This window comes from Diceros bicornis, chromosome 39, assembly GCF_020826845.1.
Source record: "Diceros bicornis minor isolate mBicDic1 chromosome 39, mDicBic1.mat.cur, whole genome shotgun sequence".
Lineage (NCBI taxonomy): Eukaryota > Metazoa > Chordata > Mammalia > Perissodactyla > Rhinocerotidae > Diceros > Diceros bicornis.
Window position 1 is genome coordinate 28081259 of NC_080778.1, and position 26947 is coordinate 28108205.

At 40.6% G+C, this 26947-nt stretch overlaps 1 protein-coding gene and 1 long non-coding RNA gene across 5 annotated transcripts in view; one reads left to right on the forward strand and one right to left on the reverse strand.

The window, feature by feature from the left end:
- The window catches only part of KATNA1 (katanin catalytic subunit A1), a 35093-nt gene extending 14989 nt beyond the window's left edge, over nt 1-20104 (reverse strand). The window contains exons 1-5 of one of the 4 annotated variants that reach the window (XM_058534266.1): nt 19897-20104; nt 13575-13749; nt 12045-12202; nt 5322-5502; nt 316-437 (exon numbers count right to left, since the gene is read on the reverse strand). In XM_058534266.1, coding sequence (XP_058390249.1) covers nt 316-437; nt 5322-5502; nt 12045-12202; nt 13575-13736 — 623 coding nt within the window. In that variant the 5' untranslated portion in view covers nt 13737-13749; nt 19897-20104. Of the gene's footprint in view, nt 1-315; nt 438-5321; nt 5503-12044; nt 12203-13247; nt 13329-13574; nt 13750-18745; nt 18813-19503; nt 19733-19896 lie in introns of those variants that run through there. The other 3 variants (XM_058534263.1, XM_058534264.1, XM_058534265.1) reach the window with 3 other exon arrangements.
- A 155-nt stretch (nt 20105-20259) lies between these two features.
- Nucleotides 20260-24475, forward strand: LOC131399754 (uncharacterized). The gene is made up of 3 exons (XR_009217215.1): nt 20260-20388; nt 20621-20830; nt 22039-24475. It is a non-coding gene; the product is annotated as an uncharacterized LOC131399754 (long non-coding RNA).
- The last annotated feature ends 2472 nt before the right edge of the window (nt 24476-26947 follow it).

Sequence of the window (26947 nt, forward strand, 5' to 3'; positions counted from 1 at the left end):
CATTGCCATTTCACCATGAGACGCTGTCCCAAAGGGAAGATGAGGTTTCTGTGATCTTATTCCCATTCTGTATGTAAGAGTTGTTTATTTAATAAAAATTTTATTTTACTATTATTTTATTAAATAAAAAAATTTCAGACAAAAAATTGGTACAGCCTGAACCGCGGTGAAGGTTTTCAATATGTGTCATGCTAACACTGATGCACTCCAGTTCTAACCCCAAGGACTGATCTTCAGTGCATGCCCACAGTTGCTCCATTTTCTCTTCCAAAAAGCATCATCAGCACCCAATTATTTTGTTTTGATATAACTTACCATCGAACATTGGGATTCTGAGAAATTATATCTCTTTCCAAAGCTTCTACTAAGTCCTTATCATATCCAGTACTATTAAATTTATTTGTCTCTGGTTCTGTAACTGCAGCGGGTGATTTGTTCTACATTGGGAGAAAAAAACAAGAGCTTTTGGTTGACTCAAAAACTATATTTTGCTTCTGTGAGTCAGAAACAAAGACTGGACTCCAATGATATTTTTTAAAAAGCTAATATAGTAAAGAGTATAAGTATTAAGGACAGAATCAAAGACTATAAGTCATCCTTCCATATCAAGATCAAAGTTTCCTACTCAATTTTTATTTTTACATAAAAAGTATGACAAAAGTGTTAAAGAAAAATAAAAATATTATGCATACGAAGTGGCAAGAATCAAAAAATTTAATATTGAGATTAACTGTGGTCACTAGCAAATATCAGATATGTACGACATTTATCTCCAACTTTTAGAGGAGGTAAGGTTAAAGACAGATGTTTATTTAGCTAAGACTATGGCTCCGTCTTTAACCACCTACTCAGTCCTCATCAATGCTCCTAAAACATCCCTTTTCACTATACCCACCCCCCTCCAAAAGAGACACCTCAGGCCATGGGTGAGATTCCTCCCATCCTCTGTGAGGACAGCCAGCAGGGCCGCAGCTCCCAAACTGTGAAGTGACGTTCTCCAGGCACCACGCAAACTCACGGGGCACGCAGGGTATGTTAGATGGTCGAGGGAAACACAGCAGCATCTGATGAACACTGGTTAACTACCAGCTCAAGGCAGTTCACAGTTTCTACATTAAGACTGCTACATTCCTTTCAATAATACATTTTTGTGAAGCTGAGTTTTTGGCAGTTGCTGTGGTAAAAGATGTAGTGGGAAAAATCCTGAAGGAGGGGAAATGAGAGTGCAATGTCCACTCTGACCCCCAGGTCTGAGAAACCGTGCAGTGTCCAGTGTTGTTAGCATATAAACAAAGTTGTTTGAACCTAACTTCTTCATAAACGGATGGGTATTCTTTACAACCTAGAGGTGCTGTGAAAAAATTACTGAGACATTCATGAATTTTATGAGCCAAGAAAATTTACGAAGGTCTGCAGTAGGGTAAGTAATCATTTACTTGGCCTTGTATTAGGATTGTTACCCCATCTCCATAACACTTTTTTGCCCATAGCATGATGACTTCTTTGTCAATGGTGCCGTCTAAAGTCAGCATTAATGTCTAGACTTAACCAATAAGCATCTGCCTCACAACTTACACGTTGAGCATCCAACAGTAACATAAAAGATTCAAGGACGGTACTGTGTAACACTGAAAACAGGAGAAGGTTACCTTTTCTACTAAGTATTTATGAAGTCATCATTCACAGATATTTACCAAGAATCTAGCAGCTGTGGGGGACAAAAAGCAGACACTGTCCCTGACTTCTGGGAAGTTACACTGCAAGCCCAGGAAGACACAAATAGGAGGCACTTTCTAGTTCTAGCATCTTTTGTCATAAAATTTAGTTTTGGTTCCCAGTCCCTGAAATAGCTCCAGAGCAGTAAAGGTGAAAGGGGTGTCTTTTGTTATTCATAACAAGCCCCTTTCACCGACACCTGAGTTTATGTTAATGAGGTGATTTTTAGAAAGCCCCTAGTAACCACAGGATGGGGCTGTTGACAGGGGAACCAAACATGTGATTTGAGGGTTGGAACTTAAAGCCTCACCTTCCAACCTCTGCGGAGGGGAGAGGGGCTGGAGGTTCAATTAAGCACCAATGGCCAATGATTTAATCAATCATGTTCACGCAATGAAGCCTCCATAAAAACCTAAACAGAAAACAGTTTTCCTTTTCAGGGAGTTATTGTTTAATTGGTGCAGAGTTTCAGTTTTGCAAAATTAAAAATGTTCTGTGCATGGATGGTGGTAACAGTTCCACAACATGAATGTACTCAATTACACTGAACTGCATACTTAAAAATGTTTAAAATGGTAAATTTTAGTTACATATATTTAAACTACAATTTAACAAAAATAATTTTTAAACAGTCAATTGTATTTCTATATACTAGCAATGAATACGTGCATACTGAAATCAAAAATACAATACTACTTAGAATCATTTAAAAAATGAAATAGATGTAAAATCTAACAAAACATGCAAGGCTTGTATGCGGAAAATTATACAATGCTGATGAAAGAAATTAAAGAACTAAATAAAAAGAGGTAACATATTTATGGATTGAAAGACTCAAGGTAATAAAGATGCCAATTTTCCCCAAATTGATATATAGGTTTAACATAATTCCTATCAAAATCTCAGCAAGATTCTCTGTAGACATAGAAAAGCCGATTCTAAAATTTATATAGAAAAAGAAAGCAACTAGAATAGCTAAAACAACATTGAAAAGGAAGAATAAAATGGAATGAATAAGTCTACCCTATTTCAAGACTTTTATATAGCTACAGTAACCAAGACTGTGGGTATCAGTTGAGAGAGAGATACATATATCAATGAAACATAATACAGAACCCAGAAATAGACCCACATAAATATGCCCAACTGATTTTTGAGAAACCTATAAAAGCAATTCAGTGGAGAAATGCAGACTTTTCAACAAACAGTGCTGAAGCAATTGGACGTGTATAGGCAAAAAAGGAACCTCTAGAGACCACAGATGGTTACAGGGCTTACAACGCAAGCCCTAGATGACAGGCCAGGGCAACCTTGGTCTTGATAATACTCCAAAGGCCAGATTCATTAGCCGCCTTCCCCATATCCTTCCCTGTTTCAGGAACGAAAACAGAACTGCTGCTGCTGAAAGTGCAGGGATGGAGGACTGCAGAACCACGGTGAGAGGGACTCAAGGGACCTGACTATCCAGATGTACAAGGGCAATTGACCTCCGGAAGTGGGGAGGAGAGGGAATACAGCAGACGGCACAAATTCAAGAGCTAAATGGACACCTGTATCTTTATCAACAAGGAAGGTTGTGGTTAAAGGTGTGCATTTGCTGGTTACTGGATGAGGCTCTCATGTAGAATTACAAAGTTTGGGGGCTGGCCAAGTGGTGCAAGTGGTTAAGTGCTCCAGCTTTGCTTCGGCGGCCCGGGGTTCGCAGGTTCGGATCCCAGGCGTGCACCGACGCACACTTGTCAAGCCATGCCGTGGCGGCGTCCCATATAAAGCAGAGGACGACGGGCACGGATGTTAGCTCAGGGCCAATCTTCCTCAGCAAAAAAAAGAGGAGGATTGGCACCAGATGTTAGCTCAGAGCTGATCTTCCTCACAAAAAAAAAAAAAAAAAAGAATTACAAAGTTAGACTGCAAACCTATGAGAAGGAACTTGAAGGAGGGGCTGATGTGATGTTTTGAAAAGGAACGGATGGGCAACACTAGGGGCTTTATATTTTGCTATATGCAGTTTCTACTTTGCCCAGGTGATGTGGAGGGGTCCTTGTGGTACAAGCTATCCCATACTTGTTCACATCACAGCCACATCACACTGTATATTTGCCGTGGGCAGGGGAGGGTGAAGAAGTGGAAGTAGAAGGGACGAAACGAAGCTCTCAGATTCCCATATGCTTACTACAAGAGAGCATAAGCCCTCAAAAAATATTAATTGGCACTGAAATCTCAGTTTCTAAATCCCACTCCTCATTAACAGAAACCCGATTTCCCTGGAGAAAGGGGGGAAATACAAGATGAGCCTGGAACATCTTATCGTGCCAGAAAATGAGGAAGTGCCCAGAGCACAGTGAGTACATGTCAAAAAGACTAAGATCCTGCTCGAAGGGTCTCTCACTCCTCAAATCTTGGACAAGTATTAAAAAGATAGTAACAAATTATAACTCACTGAATAAAATAAGAATCCATGAGTCCATAGTGATAAAATTAAATAAAGGGGAAGAGACAAAGCTTTTCCTTACAGTAGAATGCCAATTAATGTGAAGAAATAATGGCATTAGAAAACATGACTTTTCCATCATCAGAGGAATAACTGATTCAGGCAAGAATTACTGGATGCTAAAACAAGTAGAAGAAATTTTGATGAGCAATAGGATATTTACATAGTCTCAAAGTATCTCCCCACAAATTATTATACAGAAAAAAGAGTAACTTTATAGGGGAGAGACCTGGCAGACACCACCCTAACCAAGCGATCCAATTCATTACGAGCAGGAGAACAAATTAACACCCTCTGCCTCTTTATATGATGTACTGAGAAGAACAAAACTTCACCTCAGTGGTATTCCTGCCAAAAATGTTTCAAGAGGAGACATCAGACAAACACAAATTGAGGGACATTCTACAAAATAACTTATCTGAACGCTTCAAAAATGCCTGGCCAAAAAAGACAAAGGCTGAGGAAATGTTGCCATTAAAAGAGACTAAAGAAACATGACAACTAAATGTGAGGTACGCCTCTATGCTGGATCTTGGCACAGCAGGGAGAAAGCTATAAATGACATTATTGGGATAACTGGCTAAATTTTTGAAGGTCTGTGGATTAGATAACTGTACTGTATCAATGTAAAATTTACAGCTTTTGATAACTGTATTGTGTTTATATAAAAGGATGTCCTAGCACTTAGGAAATACTCTGAAGTATTCATTGGTAAAAGGGCATGATACCTACAACTTACTCTCAATGCTTCAGAAAAAAAAAATGTCAATGAGAGCAAATGATAAAGAGAGAAAAAATGTCAATGAGAGCAAATGATAAAGCAAAAGGGGCAAAATATCAGTAACTGGTAAAACTGGGTAAAGAATATACGGAAGTTCCTTATACCATTCTTGCAACCTGTTTGCAAGTCTGAAATTGTATCAAGATATAAAGTTACAAAAAACAGCCAAAACTATTTGTTGACTAGTGAGTGGGAAAAATTCTTGCCTAGGTGGAGTGTGACCAAGGTTTTATTATAGTCTAGCAGTTTTAGGTGTCTAAAAATTATGAAAATTTGTAGTCTTCACTTTTAACGTTAGTAACTTTTTCAATTATGAAAATCAGTAACATTTACCTTTTCCTCTCTTCCTTTATTCTGTTCTTTCTTTTCCCGATAACGAACAGCCTTCCCTCTGTCGTTGTGAAGATTGTGTGCAGATGGACGGTGAACTCTGACAGTTGTACTTGGACGGTTCCCATGTGGCTTAGGGTCACTATACTGAGGAGACTGGCGTTTCCTAGGTCCTGGTGAGGGTCTAATCAAACACAAGATCATGACAATCACAATCAACTCCTGGAGTTGGTCCAACTACAGATGAACACAGTGTGTGAGTTAAAGTTTACGACCTAAAGAAGCCAAGGCAATAATGAACACAAGACAGGACTGAATAAACTTAAGGTCACTGCAATCTAAGACCTAACGTCACCTCTCCTTTGAAAGGAAATAGCTGCTGTAGACCAAGGATGAATGAAAAATTAGTCTGATTCTCGGAAACTGAAAAGAGAACAATTATTAGAGAAGCAAGTTTTATCAAAAGAACCAGAATACAGCACAGGTGTAGACTTCACATTTATCCACTGGTATATATGCAATTTGGTACCATTTTATTTAGAATGTATCATAGTTCTCATGTTTTAATTAATAAAATATAATCATTTTCCCATAAAAAACTGACAAAAGCTCTAGCTCTGGACAGTTACAGAACTGATGGGTGGTCACTTAACAGGCATCATCTCATCTCATCTTCTTTCTGTGGCTGGATTCAGACCTCTCAAATATCAGCTCTCACTCTGCCCCTAGACTTGGCTGGGGCCATTAAAATGAGCAATAAAAAAGGCAGGGGAGTCCTGTCCTCAATACCTCAAGTATAGTTAAGAAAGAAGAAGATACGTGAAACTAGGTAAGTATCCTAGAAAGTGTGAAAGAGACCTCGTGCTATGGCAATGGCCTCGTGAAGACAGAAAATAAATTGGGCCTGGAAACACAGGAGATGAACCAAACAAGAGGGTACAACTGCAGGCAAGAAAGTCCATGAAGAAAAGCAAAGAAATCAAAATGAGCTTAATCTATGTAAAGGATTATGAAGACACTAACTATAGAGACAATGGTGAACATGAAGAGAGGATACTGAACAGACAAGCTGGTTCAGTAAGTAGAAGATCTGAGTCTCTCTTCTAGAGGCTTGGCTTTTAGCTAACTGCCCCTGAAAAGGTTTTAGAAAGATTAGTCTAATACTGAATAAGATATACTGATAAGGAAACAGAAAGCAGGGACAGGTCTGCAGATTACAAATGTTATCACAGCATGAGATGAGGGCCTAGCTTAAGGCAGTAACAATGAGAGTCCAAGAGACACACTATTAAAAAAGACACTCCTACATGTGGAAAGTTGAGAATGAGAATTTGGGAGGATGATAAAGTAAAACCAATGCATATGTGGAAGGAATGATGGTGGTTCAATTTTGGATTTAGAAACTTGGATAGCCAAGTGGAGATATACCATTAAATTATATAGTTATTTTTCCCCTTACTGGAAAAAATATAAAATAAACACTGAAATATAATAAAGTCTAAAGAATAAAAAAGTCACCTGTAAGCCCACTATCCAGAGTTAACCACTTAACATATTAGTCTATTTTCTCATAGCTGCCTTTCATTTAACCAAAATTGGAAGCATTACACAGATACACTCATATTTTTCTTTACTCCTTATATCATGAGGTATTTCCTGTATCATCTCCTCATAAATGACTTTTAATGACTCGATGTCAGTCAATCACATAAAATGTGCCACACTTTATCCACTTCTTACTGCTAGCTATTCATTCATCCAAAAAATAATTTACTGAACTACTACTATTGATAGGCACTACTCTATGCACTAGAGATAAAAAAATTGGAAAATAATCTTAATAAAAGGCTTTATTCTCACAGGCTTACATACAAGTGTTGGGGGGAGGAAATTTCAATGAAGAAATGAACAGTACATCAGATGATGCTAAGTGCTATCTAGAAAAACAAAGAAGGGTAGGGGATATAGATGGGGGAGGGGGTGGTTTTCTAGGTGGGGGGATCAGAGACAGCCCTTCTGAGGTGCATTTAAGTAGAGGCCTGAAAGAAATGAGAGCACAAGCCATCAAACATCTGAGCTGAAGGAAAGGCAAGTGCGAAGAACTGAAGCATCTGTGTGTCTGACTTGCTCCGGGAGACCGAGAGAGAGGTGTAAGAACTCAGGTCACAGAGGCAGTGGGGACAGAGGAACCAGACCTCATAGGACACTGAAGACGTGAAGAAAACTTTGAGTTTTATTCTGTGAGATGAGAAGATATTTGAGGCACATGAGCTGACTTTTAAAAGACATTTTAAAAGGATCACAACTAATAGCTTTTAAGCTATTTTAATCTTTTCTCTAAAAGGCTTCGATGAACCTCCTCGTACAAACATTTTTGTGCACAGCTCCAGAAGAGAATACTGGATCAGCTGAATCTAGTCTTTAGTGGGACTACAACTTAGGTAACGACAAGGTTAGAATCACCAATAGAGCTGAAGAACGAATAAGCTCTCCTAAGCATGAGTACAAAGGAAGGCTAATAGAAAAAGAGTTTTGAAGGATATCCAGTTGAGGGAGCAAGTAAAATAAATTACAGGAAGAAACAGAAAGATGCAGCAAGTAAAGTCAAAGAGTAACAGCCATCCAGAGCATTTAAAATGAGAGGCGGAAAAAGATAATGAAGAAAGCAAGAAGCAATAAGAAGGGACCCTAGGGCTCATTATCAGAGCATTTTCAAGATGAAGAGGCTCATCTAACTCAACTTCCCACTACCCCCAAGAAAGAATCCTCCTGCCTCTGCTTGTTAGACTGAGGTGACCAAATAGTTCATTAAACTAGAAATCAACAGAATTTTCACTGGGCACATCTATTCACTGGAAAGTCTTTACTAATAACTGAGAGAGGAGTTACATGGCTGTTATGGACTGAATGTTTGTGTCCCCTGAGAATTCATTATGTTGAATCCCTAACCCCAACGTCACCATCTGGAATAAGGAAGTAATTAAAGTTAAATAAGGCCATAAGGGTGGGGCCTTCATCTAAAGCTTAGTGTCCTCATAAGAGTCAGAGAGCTAGCTCCTTCCCTCTGTCATGGCAGCACAGAGAGAGAAGGCAGCCACCTGCTCAGGAGGAGTCCTCACCAGGAACCAAATCAGCCAGCACCTTGATCTTGGACTTTCCAGCCTCCAGAACTGTGAGAAATAAATTTCTGCTGTTTAAGCCACTCAGTCTGTAGCACTTTGTTAGGGCAGCTGGAGCAAACTAATACAAGGGCCAAATGACGACTCTCCAGAAGGAGGAAAGAAAAGAGAAAGTAAAGAGGAGTAAAACATACTCACAGGCAAGAAAAAATAAAAACACAATCTGACTCATTTATTATTTAGTTCTACTTCTGAAATTAAGAAAAAAGCAATCATAAATGTGGAAAAAGTTTCACTCAAATATTCACTTTATTTATAGTAACAAAAAAGGGAAAATTAACCAGTAAGAGCATGGTTAACTATGTAGGTTACATCTCACTCAAAAGAGTAGCAAACAACCCTTTACAAGCAGCAGTGAAGAAAAAGGCCTGACATGGCTTATAAACTATCAATGTTTACAATATGAAGAGCAAATTACTTAACCTACCTAAGCTTACGTTTCCTCATCAGAAATTGAAGCCAAAAACTAGTAGCTACTTTCTAAGGTTCTTTTGAGAATTACACAATATACATAAAGCAATTAACACAGTACTTGGCACATGTAATGACTGTGGTCTATTAGGATTTTTTTTAAAAAACAGGGTACAAAGTTACACATTATGGATATAGCACAAATACAATGATGAAAATAAACACTGCACAGGGGACTAGAAGTCACACTAGAATGAGTATATGATTTTCCCCTACTTTCATGCATTTTCCTATTCTACTTTAATGAGCCTATTGCTGTACATTTTTTTAGTGAATTCTAAAATATAACAGAAAACATAATCTATATGAAAAGTGCTTAGGAGCAAGGGGAAAATTTAGTAAACATTCAAAAGCTATCAGAGTCAGTAACGGAACATTTGCACTTTTTTTTTTTTGTGAGGAGATCAGCCCTGTGCTAACATCTGCCAATCCTCCTTTTTGCTGAGGAAGATTGGCCCCGGCCTAACATCCGTGCCCATCTTCCTCCACTTTATATGGGACGCCACCACAGCATGGCTTGCCAAGCAGTGCGTCGGTGCGCGCCTGGGATCCGAACTAGCGAACCCCAGGCCGCCAGAGCAGAGCGGCGCGGCACACTTGACTGCTTGCACCACGGGGCCGGCCCCAGAACATTTGCACTTTTATCTGGAACTGAAGAAGATTCAAGTGGCTAAGAAACGATCAATACTCGTTAGTTGACCTTAAACTGGAGAGGGAGCACTTTGCTACTGTACTTCTCAAAGTGTGATCCGCGGACCACCTGGACCAGAATGACATGCAGAGCCCTGGCCTCCACCTGCTATCTATTATATCAGACTCTCCGGGAGTGCAACCCCAGAACCCGCATTTTTTTGTGTGTGTGTGAGAAAGATTAGCCCTGAGCTAACATCCGATGCCAATCATCCTCTTTTTTGCTGAGGAAGATTGGCCCTGGGCTAACATTCATGCCCATCTTCCTCTACTTTTTTTTTTTATTTATTTTTTTTTATTTTTTTTATTTTTTTGTGAGGAGATCAGCCCTGAGCTAACATCCGCCAATCCTCCTCTTTTTTTGCTGAGGAAGACGGCCCTGGGCTAACATCGGTGCCTATCTTCCTCCACTTTATATGGGACGCCGCCACAGCATGGCTTACCAAGCAGTGCGTCGGTGCGCGCCCGGGATCCGAACCAGCGAACCCCGGGCCGCCGCAGCGGAGCGCGCGCACTTAACCGCTTGCGCCACCGGGCCGGCCCCCCTCTACTTTTATATGGGACGCCGCCACAGCATGGCTTGACAAGCAGTGCGTCGGTGTGTGCCGGGGATCTGAACCTGCGAACCCTAGGCCGCCAAAGCAGAGTATGTGCACTTAACTGCTATGTCACCGGGCTGGCCTCAGAATCCACATTTTTAATGAGTGCCCCAAGAGATCTTTATGTGTGCTAGAGTTTGAGAATGACTGGTATGGCAGGGAGTGCCAGCTTTGTAGTCAAATACATCTGGTTGAAATCTTAGCTCCACTAGCTTTGTGATAATGGGAAAAAGTTACCCAACTTCACTGTACCTCAGCTGTCTTATCTGAAATACACGGAAAATTTGACTTATTTGGAAGGCTTAGTGTGAGAAATAAACGAAATAACATGTAGCCTATAAGAGTGGCTTTTTCAGTGAGCCACTCAATATCCAGCACCTATCCTAAAATACAATCAAGAATTAAGAGATACAATGATAGAATGTTCAACTGAAAAACACCTGAGCAACGACTTAACGCAAAGTTCTCGCACTGGTTGGGGGCAAAGAACCTGCAAGCAGTGTGCTATTATACATGCTTAAATTGAAATCAGCAATACAAACCAGGAAATCTACTATGCGAATGAAATAGATAAGTGACTTCCACCTGCACACCTGTCAGTTAAAAAACACACAATGGGGGCCGGCCCAGTGGTGCAGCGGCTGGGTGTGTGCGCTCTGCTTCGGTGGCCCGGGGTTCATGGGTTTGGATCCCAGGCGTGCACCGATGCACTGTTTGTCAAGCCATGCTATGGCGGCGTCCCATATAAAGAGAGGAAGATGGGCATGGATGTTAGCCCAGGGCCAATCTTTTTCAGCAAAAAGAGGAAGGTTGGCATCAGATGTTAGGTCAAGGCTAATCTTCCTCACACACACAAAAAAACACAGTGGTGGGCTGACCCGGTGGCATAGTGGTTAAGTCTGCACACTCCGCTTTGGTGGCCCGGGGTTTGCGGGGTCAGATCCTGGGTGTGGACCTACACACCGCTCATCAAGCCATGCTGTGGCGGCATCCCACATACAAAAAATAGAGGTGATGGGCACAGATGTTAGCTCAGCGACAATCTTCCTCAAGCAAAAAGAGGAAGATTCGCAACACTGTCAGCTCAGGGCCAATCTTCCTCACCAAAAAAAAAAAAAAAAAAACCACACACACACACACACACACACACACACACACACACACACACAGTGAAACTAAACCTGATAGGCTGTTTAGAGCATTTCGGTGAATATCACTTTCACTAACTGTTCATTTGCTGACACAAGGTAATAGGAAGCTGGGGGAAAAAATGCCCAAAAAAACCCCTAAAATTGAGAACATTTTATCTTTTCTTTGAATTAAAAAGCCCATTTTTGGATTTTAGCAGGAGTACAGCTTCATGAATAGCAGTATTCACGATAGCTTGTTTGAGAACCACTACTATTTTAGTCTAAGTCCTTCACTATATATAAGAAAAATGTGAGAGGCCTAGAAAGGTTACATGGTTTTCCCAAAGCTACAGACAGTGGCAAAGATAGAATGAGAGCCCAGATATTTCAGTTCTCAGCCCCATGCTCCTTCCATAAGATAACGGTGTCTCTACTACTTTAAACTCATTCACAAAAGCATATTTTTGGTTTGTTTCTACCTAAATTTAATTAATTGAAATGGGTCACAGAGTTACATGATATACAATTTAAGAGTTATAGAAGGCATTCAGTAAAAAACCTCTCCCATTCCTGTCTCTCAGCCACCCAGTTCTCCTAGATATAACCAATGTGACTAGTTTCCTGTGCTAGTTTGTTTCTTAAAAGGTCTCCCCTTACCTTCGTTCAACAGGTACAGGCAAGGACCAGACTTCTCCCTCAGAAGCTGGAAGCTCATGCTGTGCAGCTTTCAATGGAGTGCTGTCTAGTTTAAAGCTCTCTAGTGTTTTCATGATATCCTTAACATGTTTAGCTTCCACATTTATTTCCTGCCAAACCTGGTTTCAAAGGAGAAGGAGAATATGGATGTTTAAATTTCTATAACTAATAAATCACTGCCAAGATTAAACTAGCGCCATTTATTAGAGATGTCAGAAACCTCCGTTTTGACATCAGATACCCAGTAAATCACACCAAAATATTCTGTCGAAATTTAATAACGGTTTATTAATTCCTTGTTTTCAACTGCAAAATTAATTCTGACAAAATGAATTAAATATTCTGGCTAATTAAGCCATGTTACTGACTTACGGTTCTTATTCAAATTGCATAACAAATTGAAAAGTTAGCTGTAACTTTAAAGCTTGATAAAAACAATACTTTAGCAAGTTGCATGTGGATGGTTTTTATGCTATTTAATTGACTTTTAAAATGCTGATTAGAATCCACTAATTTCATAACTCACTAATGGATTGCAACCCACAGTTTGAAAAATATGACTTCAGAGGATAAATTGCTCAATTCACATACAATCAAGATATTTTTTTAAAAGCAGTCTTGACAATTTAAAAACTATAGATATGAAATACTGAAATGAAGGTGGTAATGTTTGGTTTTAAAACTAAATGATTTAAGTGTTTTTACAAAAAAGCTTAGACTTTTAAAGTCAAAGTCTCTGGCCTAAAAACAAAAGTCTTTCAGTGACAAACTTAAGACTCCTTATGAAACAAAATATTTTTCCCTTTTGGTAATGTAAGGAATATGCAGAGGCAGATTTAGGGAAAGAGGTTCAATTCAAAGCAGCAGGATATTTCTCTCTTTCAAAGAAATTAAGGACTAATATGGAATACTATCAAAAAAGCAGTTCAGTAGAACCTGAGGGATAATATTCTACCTAGAAGACCAGCTCAAAAAGACCTTCATTTCTGTAACATTCCCTTCCTCTCTAAGGTAGCTGAACCTTGTTATAAACGCCACCTTCAACTGGACCTATAAGTTCTACAGTTTCCATCTGTAAATTTCTATTGGTCCTCAGTGACTGAAGTTCCTCACATGCGATTAAAACATGGTCTGCTTTATGATGTTCTAAAGGGAACAGGGTACCTGTGAGATTCAGGTGTCATCTGCAGTTTCAACAACAGCTTAATAAAGTCAACTCTAATTTTACCAGGTAAAAAATGTGATCTAGAAAAAAATTTCAAAATCATTACTTTTTTTTAATGCTAGATTCCACTAATTAGATTCCAATAATTAGAATAATTGAGAACTCATAATACTGATGATCGTGAATATGGAATATTACTAATATCAAGTAACATTATATACAAATCCATGAAATAAATCATCACTGCAAAAAGCACTGACAATCTATTTAAATCTTCTCTTCTGAGTACTTACACTATTAAAACAAAGAGCAGCCATGATTCTCACCTGTTGCCATTTCTGCTGGAGGTACGTATCTTTGACTGAATACAGATACTTGTTCATTTGGTCAAGCACTCCCTGATAATAGACCATCGCAGAATCATAGTTTCCCAGCAGTGCATATTCACGAGCCAATTTTACATTCTCACTAATCATAAGAAGACTCATGCTCAAGTGTAAGCTAAAAAAAAGAAAGAAACATTTTCATATTATATGTCTTTTAAAAATAAGTACTACAAAGAGTTTTTTAAAAGTATACTTTCGAGGGCTCTCTCAAGAAGCTCACAATCACACACAGTGCATTTTCCATCTCTATGCATTTGCTCATGCTATTTCCACTCCTTCAAAGAAATGTCTAAGTTCCTGCAGCCAAACCCTACCTACATGTCAAAGTCCAGCTCAGATGCCAGTTCTCTCAGTATGTCTACCTTCCGAACTTCTCAATTCAAAATAAACTCCCCCTTCGGAAGTCCTCTGCCACTCTACGGGCACTTGTCTATTCTGAATTACAGTTACTGATATATGTCTTATCTCTACTGGACGAAGCTCTTTCAGAGCGGGATTTGCATCTGAAAGGTGTGAGACTGTATCCTCAATGCATGTCACACAGGTCTTATCAAATATCTGCAGAACAAATGTAGACTGTTAGCCATAGTTCTTGGAAGGCAGTGTGGAACAGCAGAAAGCACATGTGTATTGAAGTTAGAAAAATCTTGGTTAGCATTATAATTCTGCCACCTTGGTCAAGTCCCTTAACTTTTCTAAGCCTCAGTTTTTAAATCTGTAAACTTGAGATAGTAACTACTTTCACGAGTTGCACTATAAGGAATAAACGACGATTTAAAATACTTGGCATACTCCTTGGCAAAGAGTAGGTCTTCAATAAACGCTAAATGTATCTTCCTGAAGCTTTCTATATACAAGAAACAAGCACAGTCTTTGTACTTAGTAGGATATGGATATAAAACATTAGAAGCAGGCACTTGATAAATGTTAGCTTTGTTGATGTTGATGGGGTAATTACTATTATTTATTAACTGTACATAGCATGGTGAAGTTCAAAGTCAGAAAGATCTGCATGCTTTTGAGGGGGCAATAATTTAGATTAGGGTTGTGGCTTTGGAAATAAAAAGAAACAAATCTGAAACGTGGTGAAAGAACTGCTTAGAGTACTTATGACCTCATGTGGAGAAGATGCTGAAAATGAATGATGTTTCAAACCTGTGGAAGTAAAAAATGAAGGAATCATGAAAGATCACAGGAAAGCTAAGAAGACATAGATGTATGACAGAAATATGATCATTATTCTTGACTCCCTTCGTATGTCAGTGGGACATCCAAATAGATGTGTCTCATAGATGAACAAAGATAACTTCTATGTGGGGACCTCTCTACCTAGCTTAACTGAGTCTAGCCAGAAGTGGTTCCTAAAGTTGTTTCTTGCCAACTCCCTCCCCACTGCACCTCTGGTTAAGGTCAAGTGATGCAACAGAGCTTAAGTCTGACAAAGACGCTATGGCTCTTATGTTCTGCATATTTAAATTCTTTACTCTGCGATGAGGTTTTCTGCAAAAAAGACATGCCAACCAAATTTCTTGAGTTTAATTTAATGTAGATTGTTAGCTGGTGGGCAGGGCAAGTCGAGAATAATGGCAGGCCAACCAGGAATATCAATCAGACTCACTATGTGTTAGACATAGGATCAAAAAGATTTTCCGACAAATAAACAAGAGAAGGTAGTCATTTTCATACAGCCCAGAATTAGAGGAGTAGAGGAAGCAAGACTGTCAGGAAACGTTGGCAGGTGGAAGAGCTAACAATCAGCACTGCTGTGAGAGAAGACAGAGGGTACTATGTCCTTAGGACAGAGATTAGAGGGAGATGGAATCACAACCTCAGTGGAGAAGCAAGGACGTCAAAATCACACCAACAGCCTCAGGCCAGTCTGTGGTAGTTCTCATTCTCTGCCTCCCGGTATCCATACCCTTGTGCAAGCACCTCCCCTGCATGTGATCTTGTAACAAACAGAATGTACAAAAATAATGGAATGTCAACTCTGAGATTAGACTGTGGCCTCCATCTTGCTTGCTGTCGCTTGCTGGCCCGCTCTGAGGGAAACCAGCCACCACGCTGTGAGCTGCCCTGTGCAGAAAGCTCTCATGGCAAAGAACTGAGGGAGGCCCCAGGCCAACAGCCAATGAGGAGCTGAGGTCCCCAGTCCAATAGTCCAGAGGAACTGAATCCTGCCAACAGCCATGCGAGGGAGCCTGGAAGCAGATCCTCCCCAGCTGAGCCTTGAGATGACTGCAGCCTTGACTGATAGCCTGCTCACAGTGAAAGACCCTGAATCAGAACAACCCAGCTAAGCCACGCCCAGAGCCTGACCAAGCATACTGTGAGATAATAAACGTCTGTTGTTTTAACCCACTACAATTTGGGGTAATTTATTAGAAAGCAATAAAGCTATGAACTGAGGTCTTCGAGTAACTCAAGACTGAGCATCTGAGGTCCAAAAGAAAAGGAAAAAAGTCCCATGACCTAAACAGTGGCTTCCTGGAGTCGTGACCACTGATGACAGTCCATCTTCATAACAGCTCTGTGGCCAGGGACCGTGGCTCTGTTCTTCACTGACACAGCCCTAGCACCTAGAACCATGCCTGGCACACAGCAGATACTCCCAGAAAATCTCTGAATGAATGAATATTGCCAGGTTCTTGTCTTAACTACTAAGATTCCTTACCTTTGTCCAGTTCCTGACCCTCAGCACTCTGACATTCCTTGATCCTCAACTCACCCCTCCCAGAACCCTGTGACCACTTCTGCCCTGAAGCTCTCCATGCCCTGTGGCAACACCTCGCTTGGCAACAGTGTCAGAAAAGCGCAGCTGCGGCCAGCTGCTGGCAGTATACAGTTGATCTGCACCAGCTGGACATCAGGCCTCTCACATCTCTTCCCCCATCTCTCTCTGCTCCTTAACAGATTTCCTTCAGATCTTTCTTCCTTTCCCCTGACTAAGAAAAATCTAAATGTTGTTACTTGTATATAGGCGGTCCCATTTTGGGGGGGGGGAGGGCGGGGGCGGAAAGGGACTCATAGAAGTCAGGCCTTTTTGGAAGGTTCTGTATTATGAATACTTCTTTCTAGTTGGATAAAATTCCTTAGGAGCCAATGAATTGACATTTTCTAACAAACAGAAATGGAAAGTTAATCCAAGGCCACATCAAATATGACCTGAAAAATTCTTGGTTATCAAAGAAACAATGTGTTTACTGGAAATAGTATCCAAATACCCTTAGTTGACTAAATGTTAGACACGAACAGTTTTTCCTATTCTTCAATAATCTCTAAGTGTATGACATCCTTCTCAAGTGAATGTCAACACTGTAAATTTACGAGATTCTCCAATTTTCAAGAATATATCGTGGGCCGGCCCCGTGGCTTAGCAGTTAAGTGCGTGCGCTCCGCTGCTGGCGGCCCAGGTTCGGATCCCGGGCGCGCACCGACGCACCGCTTCTCCGGCCATGCTGAAGCCGTGTCCCACATACAGCAACTGGAAGGATGTGCAGCTATGACATACAACTATCTACTGGGGCTTTGGGGGGGGGATAAATAAATAAAATCTTGAAAAAAAAAAGAATATATCCTTATCATTGCTAAAATTACACTGCAGGAGGACAGAAATCGGGTCTACCTGGCACAACTGAAATGAAGAGACGAATATATTTGAAGAAAAGCCTATACACCAAATTTTAACCACCACGAACTGTAAACACTACTTATTTGTTCAATTAATAGAAATTTATAAATATGAGATTGTCCAAAAACTCAGATTCTTGGTTATAGATTATTAAAGAGAAAGATAACCATAGGTAAGCCTGTTTTATCTCACAGCAAGCTTTTCCTTATCCTATCAGAGCCAACCTTTTGCTTACACGGCTTGAGCATTTATTTTAGTTACTGACTAAATTCATTTATTTACATTAAGTAAGGTGCAACATGAAATCTTAATTCAAAACAGAGTAAAATCTTTTAAACACTAAAAACTCAATATTACAGCAAAATTTCTAGCAAACTTAATATTTGATGTGACGTGCTATCTCCACAAAGACAAAGTGCCTGTTCTCCTCCAGGATAAGAGAAAAGAAGTGATAAAGAGACTGAAAAAGAACAGGGTACAGATCCAAATATTTGAGTTCTAAGATTCCTGTTCTCTCCCAAAACAACAAATATTGGGGCCTTCCCTACTCCACACCTCAAAAGGATATCTTACCCACTTAATTTTTTAAGGAATCTTCAACTGGATTCCACTTATACTGCATTTTTTACCGTAATGTGCATAAGTCATTCATTCAAGAAATATTTAGGGAACACCAACTGAGTTGCAAGGAATTGCACTGAAGACAAAAATCAGACAATTAGACCTTGAAATCCTTGAAGTTTAGTGAAAGGGATTTTTTTTTTTTAATTCTAGGTGTTTTTTTCTTTGGTTAGTAGGAAGAAACAAGCATAGAATATTATTAAGCACAGGCTAAAAAAATCAGCATCAATGTCAAAAATATTTATCTGCGAAACTGACGTCCTAAAACAAAAACAGATGAACCACAATCATGTATTTTCCTGAAGGCATTTCAGTAACCAAGTGTGGGTAACCTGAAGTGACAACACACTGTTGAGCAATTTTCAGAATGTTCATCTTGAAGATATGAAAGCAATCATAATGCTAATATACAGTCAGCCACTGATGAATATGAATAAGCACAATAAATGAGTGACTGATGAACAATTATAGCATGGCATACATTTTTCTTATCTTTATAATCATCATATGATAAATACTCAAGAAGCACGAGAAAGTTATCACAATAAAAAGAGCACCAAAAAGATACCTACTCAGAAAAAAAACACATATATATGTATTTGGTAAACTTTCAGTTTACCCTGAACAAAACAAAAATAAATCAGTGAATATAACAATTAAAATGTAACTTAAAAGCCATATTCAAGCTATATCAGTAAAGACCACAAGCAAAATCTATTTAGCATGTTATCAACACTGACCATATTGATTTGTTACGCTATCTTGTTAGCCAGTCAAGTAGCTAAAAAAAACCCCAATACATTGTTGTAAACAGAAATTCAACAATGTTAGTACAGTCAATTCTACAAGATTCTCTAACCTTTAGTATCTGTCAGAACTGTGATACCAGTTTCACAAGGTGCAGAATCCGCTGCCTAGCACTGAACCTATAAAATGTAAAAGCTTCTTGAATAACCAGTGCCATGAAGGAGCTATAAATAGCTCTTCATAGTCTGGGAATGGTGGAAAATTGATTGACACTGCCTTTTTATTTTAAGGCACGATACATGCCACAACTTATTAAAATGAATACAAGACAGAGTTTTGCTGCTATTTCTTTGTGTGAGAACTCACCGATTACAGAAACCACCTGCTTTAGAAAAGAAAACAGGCTGCACACTGAGACAGTTTAGGCCTGTACGAACATTACAAAAATACTCCTTGACACCCTGGTGTTCTATCATTGTGACTATGTGGCAAAGATCTACCGCACACATTCTAAAACATAAGGAATGTCTGGTTTCAAAGAGGAAGACACATGCATGCTTTCAAGGGAGACGGGTGCCACGCTGTGCGGCTGGAAGTTAGTAACATATAAAAATGGCACTTCGCAGTTCAAAAAGAAAATTATTTTTGACCAAAAAAGGGCCTGAGACTCGCCACTGTAAGGCAGTAAAGGACCCACGTTCATCTCTAACTTCGTCACCAAATAACATACTTTATGAAACCAGTGTTTCGAGGGGTCTATTTTCTAAAGGGTACAAACTCTAAACGAAAAAGGGCCTTAACCCTCCCAGAGGACGCCTGGCTGCAGAATGAAAATAAACTACGTAAGAAACATCCCCAAGGACATCACACCTGCCCAACAAAAGGTAAGAGAGGAAGCTGGTCCCAAGGTCGAGCTTTCGGGGTTGTTCAGGGGTGAGGGTTTCCGGGCGGGGGCGTGGACGGAGCGGGGAAAGGACGGGTCAACAAAGCGAAAAATGAAAACGTGCTCGGCCGGAGACTTCTCTAACAGCACAGGCCTACGGGTGGGGTGGGCCGGAGCCCCCGAAAAGTCCCCGGCCGGACCGGCGTCCTCGGGTGGGGGCCGTCACCTGAGCACAGGTGAGCGACCTCGGCAGGAACCCCAGCGCTCGGCGCGGGCACGGGCAGGCTCAGGAAGGATGCGCCGCGGCTCCCATCGCAGCCCCCCGGGCCCCGGCCAGGCGGGCGGCGCGACCCCCGAGCCCCGGGAGGGCGAACACTCACCTGCGGCGGCCGAGGCCCCCCGGGAGACCGCCCGCCGCCGGCGCAGGGGGCGGGCCGAGCGGGGCTCCGGGCAGCGAGGGAGGGGGGCCCTGCGCGGCCCGCACCGCCCCGCTCTGCGCCCCCGGCCCCGGCACCGCCCGGTCCAACCGCCACCGCCCCGGTGCCGCCTCACACGCCCGCCGACAACTGGAAGCCAAATCAGCCGGGTTCACTTCCGGTGCCGGGGCGGCCTCCGCGGCTCGGGCGTCGCCGCGGGAGCGAGGACGCCGGGCGGCGTGCGCGTGCCGGGCACCCCGACGGGGGCGGGGCTGGCGGGGGCGCGCCTGCGCAGTCCGCGCCGCCGCCTCACTGCGGACGCAGGGAAGGGTAGCGCGTAAGCCGGTGCTACCTCGTGTCCCTCAGTACGTTTTCCGAGTGCTCGCTCACTCTTCCTTCCGTTAGATTTTCACCGCACTCTTCGGAGATTGGGGAGTCAGAGTGTCTATTTTACAGGTGAGCGTCGAGGGTCAGACAATTCGTTTACGACAAATCCTGTTTTAGGACCAAGTGCTCAGAATTCGGTTGAGGCGCCTGTCTGGACGCGACATGAATGGAATAGGGGGTGGGGCAGCAGAGGCGTCTGGGCGGGCTGCTTGTGGGGGTTTATTTTCGTGATTTTTTTTTTTGGTCAGCCTTTTAATACAGACAGACAGCAACTGAAACTAGGCTGTTGCGGTATTTGCAGGTCCTGCTCGACGGCCCTGGGTTTCCTCCAGTCCGTCTCCATCCTGCGCCTGCGCCTGAAGGGGGGGAGAGGCCCTGAAGACTGACCCTGGTTCCTTTAGAGTGCACGGTAGTGCAACTCTGATTTTAAAGCATCCCAGTAATCTAGCACAGACTTATATAAAGGCAGTTCAAGAGACATACATCCCTTCAGTCCACGAATGTTTATTGGGTACGTCCCGTGTGCCAGACACTGTTGAAGCACTGGGTATAGGTACAGGGGTCTGCAAAATAGAATGTTTCCTGGAGCTTCAGGTCCCGTAAAATTCTCCACTAAGTAAGAAATAATAGTTGTGCTCTGGTGGATCTGAACTCTAATGTAATGGAGCGCAGGAAACTGTAGTTAGTATATCTTTGAAATAAAACAATTCAGGGAGGTACAGATTAATTACCCTAGTTACGCTGAATCAACCTTAATCTTTTTTTTTTAAAGATTTTATTTATCTATTTTCCCCCCAAAACCCCAGTAGATAGTTGCATGTCATAGCTGCACATCCTTCTAGTTGCTGTATGTGGGATGCGGCCTCAGTATGGCGGGAGAAGCAGTGTGTCAGTGCGCGCCCAGGATCCAAACCCCGGGTGGCCAGCAGCAGAGTGTGCGCACTTAACTGCTAAGCCACGGGGCTGGCCCAACCTTAATCTTTTATATGAGTGCAAAGGTCTGCTGAATTATAAAGCCAATTTAAAGTTTACAAACTTCTTCAAGAGCACAAAATGAATACATATTGTATGATTCCGTTTATGTGAAATTCTAGAACAGGCAAAACTAGTCTATAGTCAGAGAAAGCTGATCACTGTTTGCCCAGGTTGGATTGAGGAGTGGGGAAGAGAGGAAAGGGTCGACTGCAGAGAGACACAAGGAAATGTTTTGAGGTGGTGGAAATGTTCTTTATCTCCTTTACGGGAGTGGTTACCCGAGCGTATAGGTTTACTAAAACTCACCGAACAGTACACATAAAATGAATGCATTTTATTGTACATAAATTATACCTCAATAAAGTTGATTTTTAAAGTAAAACAGGGCTGGCCCAGTGGCTTAGCGGTTAAGTGCGCGCGCTCCGCTGGTGGCAGCCCGGGGTTCGGATCCTGGGCGCGCACCGACGTACAGCTTCTCCTCCCATGGTGAGGCCGCGTCCCACATACAGCAACTAGAAGGATGTGCAACTATGACATACAACTATCTACTGGGGCTTTGGGGAAATAAATAAATAAATAAATAAAATTATTAAAGTAAAACAATCTCCGGAGTGGCTTATATTCACTACTTCGTTTCTTCACTAGTTGTCCTAGTCAGGGAAGACTAGGCTATATTGTAATAATCCCTACATCAGAGAGATTTCAAACAGGAATTTTTTTCTCCTTTACTCTATGTGTTCATAGCAGGCACTGGGACCCTTGGCAGTGGAAACAAGAAAATGAGAGAACTTGCACAACTTCTGCTTGGATATGATACATGTCAGTTCTGCCCACATTTTGTTGGCTGGAGCAAGTCATGTGGCCAAGCCTGACTTCAAAGGGATGAGGATGTTCAACTCTACAGTGCGCCCTGAGGGAGAAACAGAATATTTATGTGACACCATCTTGACTACTACACTAGACATTTCTTCTTTTACCGTGTGGCTTCTACAGCCACCACCGTTCTAAAATGATTGTCCAAACTGAGACTCAGAGATTATTTTTTCCTGGTGAATGGTCAGATTAATTCAGCAGGATCATAGCACACATGAGTTGAAGTTATGGAAAAAGAGGTAGAAAGGTAGGTGGCAGTAAAGAGTTTAGACTTTATATTCAAGAGGCAAAAATGGACCCATTGAAAGTTTTTACATGAAGGTATGTTATCTAGCAAATAGGAAGATTAATTTGGCAGCTATGAGTAGGAGGGTTTGGAGGGGAGAGAAAATAGATTGGGAGACTATGGCAAGTGGTGTAGTGACCTCTGGAATTACACAGAAGGGAATGACATTATCGATATAGATTTGTTTGTTGTCTCTTGCCTCAGTAGGTAAACTTAATGAAATTAGATACTTCCTTCATTTGGCTAGAGCAATGTCTGGCATATTATAAGCACTAATTAGATATTTGTAGAATAAATGAATACATTAGATCATTTGAAAAAGAATTTGGAGACACTTTTTACATTTCATTGGAAAATCTAAAAGGACTTTCAGGACTAGGTTATTAACTTCACTCACTTACCTGGTCGATTGCATCTGGCAATCTTACTTTATGTACTGCAGAAATTTGAGCCATCCCTTGGGACACAGAGTATGTATTAGACTAGAAAATTCTAACCATGAGTAAGAATCTGCTGAGTGGTTTGATTATGTCTCAATATTTGCAGTAACAAACTGGGACAGATCCCAGTGTTGTGCACTAACCTTATGCACATTCCTCCTAAATAATGGCTTCCATCACAGACCTGCTACTCCCCGACTGCTGAATGCTGCAGGAAAAAATCACAGCACCATGAAGACTGATGCGCCACAGTTGCATGACTTCCAACCCATCTGAAACATTTTTCTGCATGTCTCACCTCAGTTCTCTCTCTTACTCTTCACATTAGTTATTTCACTCTCTCACCCCTTTCCTCAAGCCAGCCACCTACCCCTTTCTGCCTTTTCAGCAAATCACTGTCTCCTCCTTCAGAGAAAATAGAAGCTACCAGATTGCAATTCCCTTAACTTGCTCACTGAGGCATAGACTGCCATCTGCCCACCAAATACTCATTTTCCTTACCTAGTAACAGAACCTAGCTTATGAAATTGGGCCACCTGGAATAAGGATTACCTGTTCCAGACTCTCATGCAGCCGGGTGTGGCCTGGATCTAACTCCTGGCCAATGGAAGTGTTGTGTAGAACTTTTAGGAAGGGACCTTAAAGGGAGAGGCCCCGAAAATCCCTCTTTCCCTGTCACCATCCCTTCTTACCAGGTAAGAACAGGGAAAAGACGGATAGAGTGTAAGTAGCCAACTGCTGAGCATAAGTGACCTTTAGAAGCCATGTGATGAGGATGGCAGCATTGAACAGTGTGGGTTGACTGTGGAGCTGCCATACCCGCTGTGCACTGCCAGCTCAAGATGTTGTATGTCTAAGCAGTAGGTGGTTGGGGTTTTACATGCAGCTGAACCTAATCCTAATACTCTCACCCTCCAACTTACAAACATCTCTATCTCACACTTGCCCTTGGTTTTTGCCTCTCATCTCAATGAAAGTGTATCTTCCTTTGTGTAAGCCCAGTTCTTCCACTTGAACTTAAAGATTTTGTTATTTCCACTTTATGTATTTATAGTTGGATAGCCAATGCATTCACATGGTTCAAAATTCAAATGAGACAAAAGGTTATATAGTGAGAAGTCTTTCTGCTATTGCCACCCTAGAAATCCAGTTCCCATTCTCAGAGACAATCAGTGACATTAAATTCACTAATTACCTTCCAGAGATGTTCTTTTATTATACATGCAATTAAATAATGCAATTTATTGGCCTTCTCGTGAGCTTTCTCACAATCTGCCAGTTTATGTTCAAAGAAAACTTCCTTTTGGTTATTTCTTATAGCTTCTGTTTTCTTGATGGGATTCCCTGTCTTTACATTTGGTATGAGAATATTTTGCTTTACATCATCACACATAGTTATGAGCCATTGTAGTATCTCTGTCTGCCAATTCCAGATGTTGGAAATAAGATCTTCAGGTTGACCCCACATTGTGTATTCTCTTGAGACTAGGTCATATTTTTATATTTCTTTGTATGTCAGCTAATTTTGGAATGTATCCTGGATTTTGGATATGTTATTGTATAGATCCTCTGGATTCTGTGATTTGTCTCTGGAGGGGTTTTTTTCGTTTTTTTTGTTGTTGTTAAGCAGGCAGTTAACTTGGTTTGACTCTGTCTGTTGGGCAGCATCTTGAATGCAAGTTTTGTTTTTTTATTCTTAGATAGGATGCTTGGATTCCTCCCCACGTGTGGTTCATGGTTCAGCTAAAGATTTGGGCTTTTCTCAGACAAGATATCATGAAAATGAGATACTCATCTAGTGCCATTCCTCTCTTCCAAGGGTTGACTTCCATCCAGAATCTGCCTGCTCTTGGTTCCACTCCAGTATCTTTAGGTAGTCGTTTTTGTATTTTCTTCAGAGTTTATAGTTGTTATATGTGATAAAGTCAGTCCATTAGGAGCTTACGTGGTCATACTAAAAGCAGAATCTAGAGTTATCTTCCAAGTAGGTCATTTGGGTGATAGGTTGGATAATAAACTTAGAGGACCAGAATGAAGTCAAAGACTCCAGGTAGAAAGTTTTTACAGTAATTCATGCAAGAGCTATGATGGCCTCAACCAAATTAGTAACAATGGGGATGAAGATGATGAGTTAGAGAAAAACATAACAAGGGCAAAATAACTGGATTTCATGATTGATTGCACAGGAGATGATCCAAATACAAAATGACCTAAATTGTTTTACAAATCAGATTATATACTAATACAAATTATACACTATATTAGTTAGGGTATAGGATTCAGCAGCAGTAACAAATTGATTTCTCTGACATTCTGCAGTTAATCAATCAGTCTAGGTCAGTCCAAGTTGAACAGACAGCCTCACTTCACACATCTTTCAGGTACCCAGATTCTATTCATTTTGTTGATCTACCATCACAGGTGTTTTCCTAGTTTTTATGGTCAATATTAAAGTCACCACTCTGTCCATGTTTCATCCTGTGGGAAAAGGGAAAGAGCAAGCAGAGGACAAGCAATATCAACTTTAAGTGTATGAAGTAGAATTTGCACACATCGTCTGCTTATATCCCAGTGGTGAAAAGCCATGTGGCCACCCAATTACAAGGGAATATGAGAAACATGGGCTCTAGTGGGGCAGGCAAAACCTGGACAGGGATGGGGGCTCTGTTAGTAAAAGGAAGAATGAGGGAATGGATGCTGGGGACAGGAGCAGCCTGTGTCATTAGTCAACCCCTCTGAGAGCTAAGTATCGTGAGAACCGCTTTTTTCACCACATACCAAATTTAACCCTTCTCCAGGGGAAACAACTGGAAATCCCACCCAGATTCTGAATCCAGCAAAATCTTCAGGATTTCTGGGTGACTCTAAGGAAGGAAGAACGAAAGACTAGATACTTGGGAGGACAGTACCTGCCTATGTTTCAAATATCAATTTGACGTCTTCCCTGTAACCCTCAAACACATAGGCAGATGCATTTTTTTGTGTGTTTGACTTTGGCATAACAAGGTATAGTCACAATTTTAAGCATGCTAAACATGGGTCCACAATGTAGTAAAATAAATCAGAGGAATAATGCAATTTATATCAGCTATACAATAGCCTCATGTAGACCAAATGTAATTTTACAAGGGACTGCAAACAACAGGATAAAAAGAGGCCTAAGAATGATGGTAATGCTTGAAAAAGGAAAAAGAACTAAATATTTATTCATCCATGTAAAATTGATTCAAGATATAACATCAACATATATATTTTATCTGGTAGGCAGTTAATGTGATAAAGGACTATAAATAAAACAGATTAGCCAACAACTTCACATTTTAAAATTTATAAGCTTGACTCAAATGACACCAAATGCAGAGTTTAATAATGTAAAAGGTTTAAATCTGTGATCTAAAGGGAGCTTTTAACATGAAATACTTATTGTACTTATGTTGGACAAAATGAAAACATTTTACTGGGTTACACGAACTGTTCAGTTTGCCTTAACCTAACTAGGTATTATCATTATTTATATGTATTTTAATTCCAAAGCATCAAATTTTTTATCATAAATTTTCTCTGAGAATAAAAAGATTAAAAAAATTTTTGAATAAAAAAAATCAACATACTTAAGTGGCTCAAAAGTCAGCTTTCCACACATAATTGAAAGATTTGAATTTTGCCTTTTTTTTTTTTATTATCCCAGCAAATGTTACACTAGAGAAAATGATTGGGAAAATACAAACAAGTTCATTAAAAACACAGGCTGATTATTCATATCTACTACATTCAGAAATATGCAAAACAATTTAGTTATATTGCAAAGCTGTAATTCCTTTTCCTAACAAAGCATTATTTTATAAAACTGTAGTGTTGTATTGATTCAATTTTAATACAAAATACTTATATACACAATACAATATAAAAGTAAACTGTGGTATAGTGCCTTCCACAAAGGATATATTAAGGCGCTTTACAAATATAGCAACGTTGACCCAAATTACTTTTTTAGATTAAAACAAACAGGCTAAATGTTTCACTTTAAATATCAAAGGGATGTTTGTTTATTTTT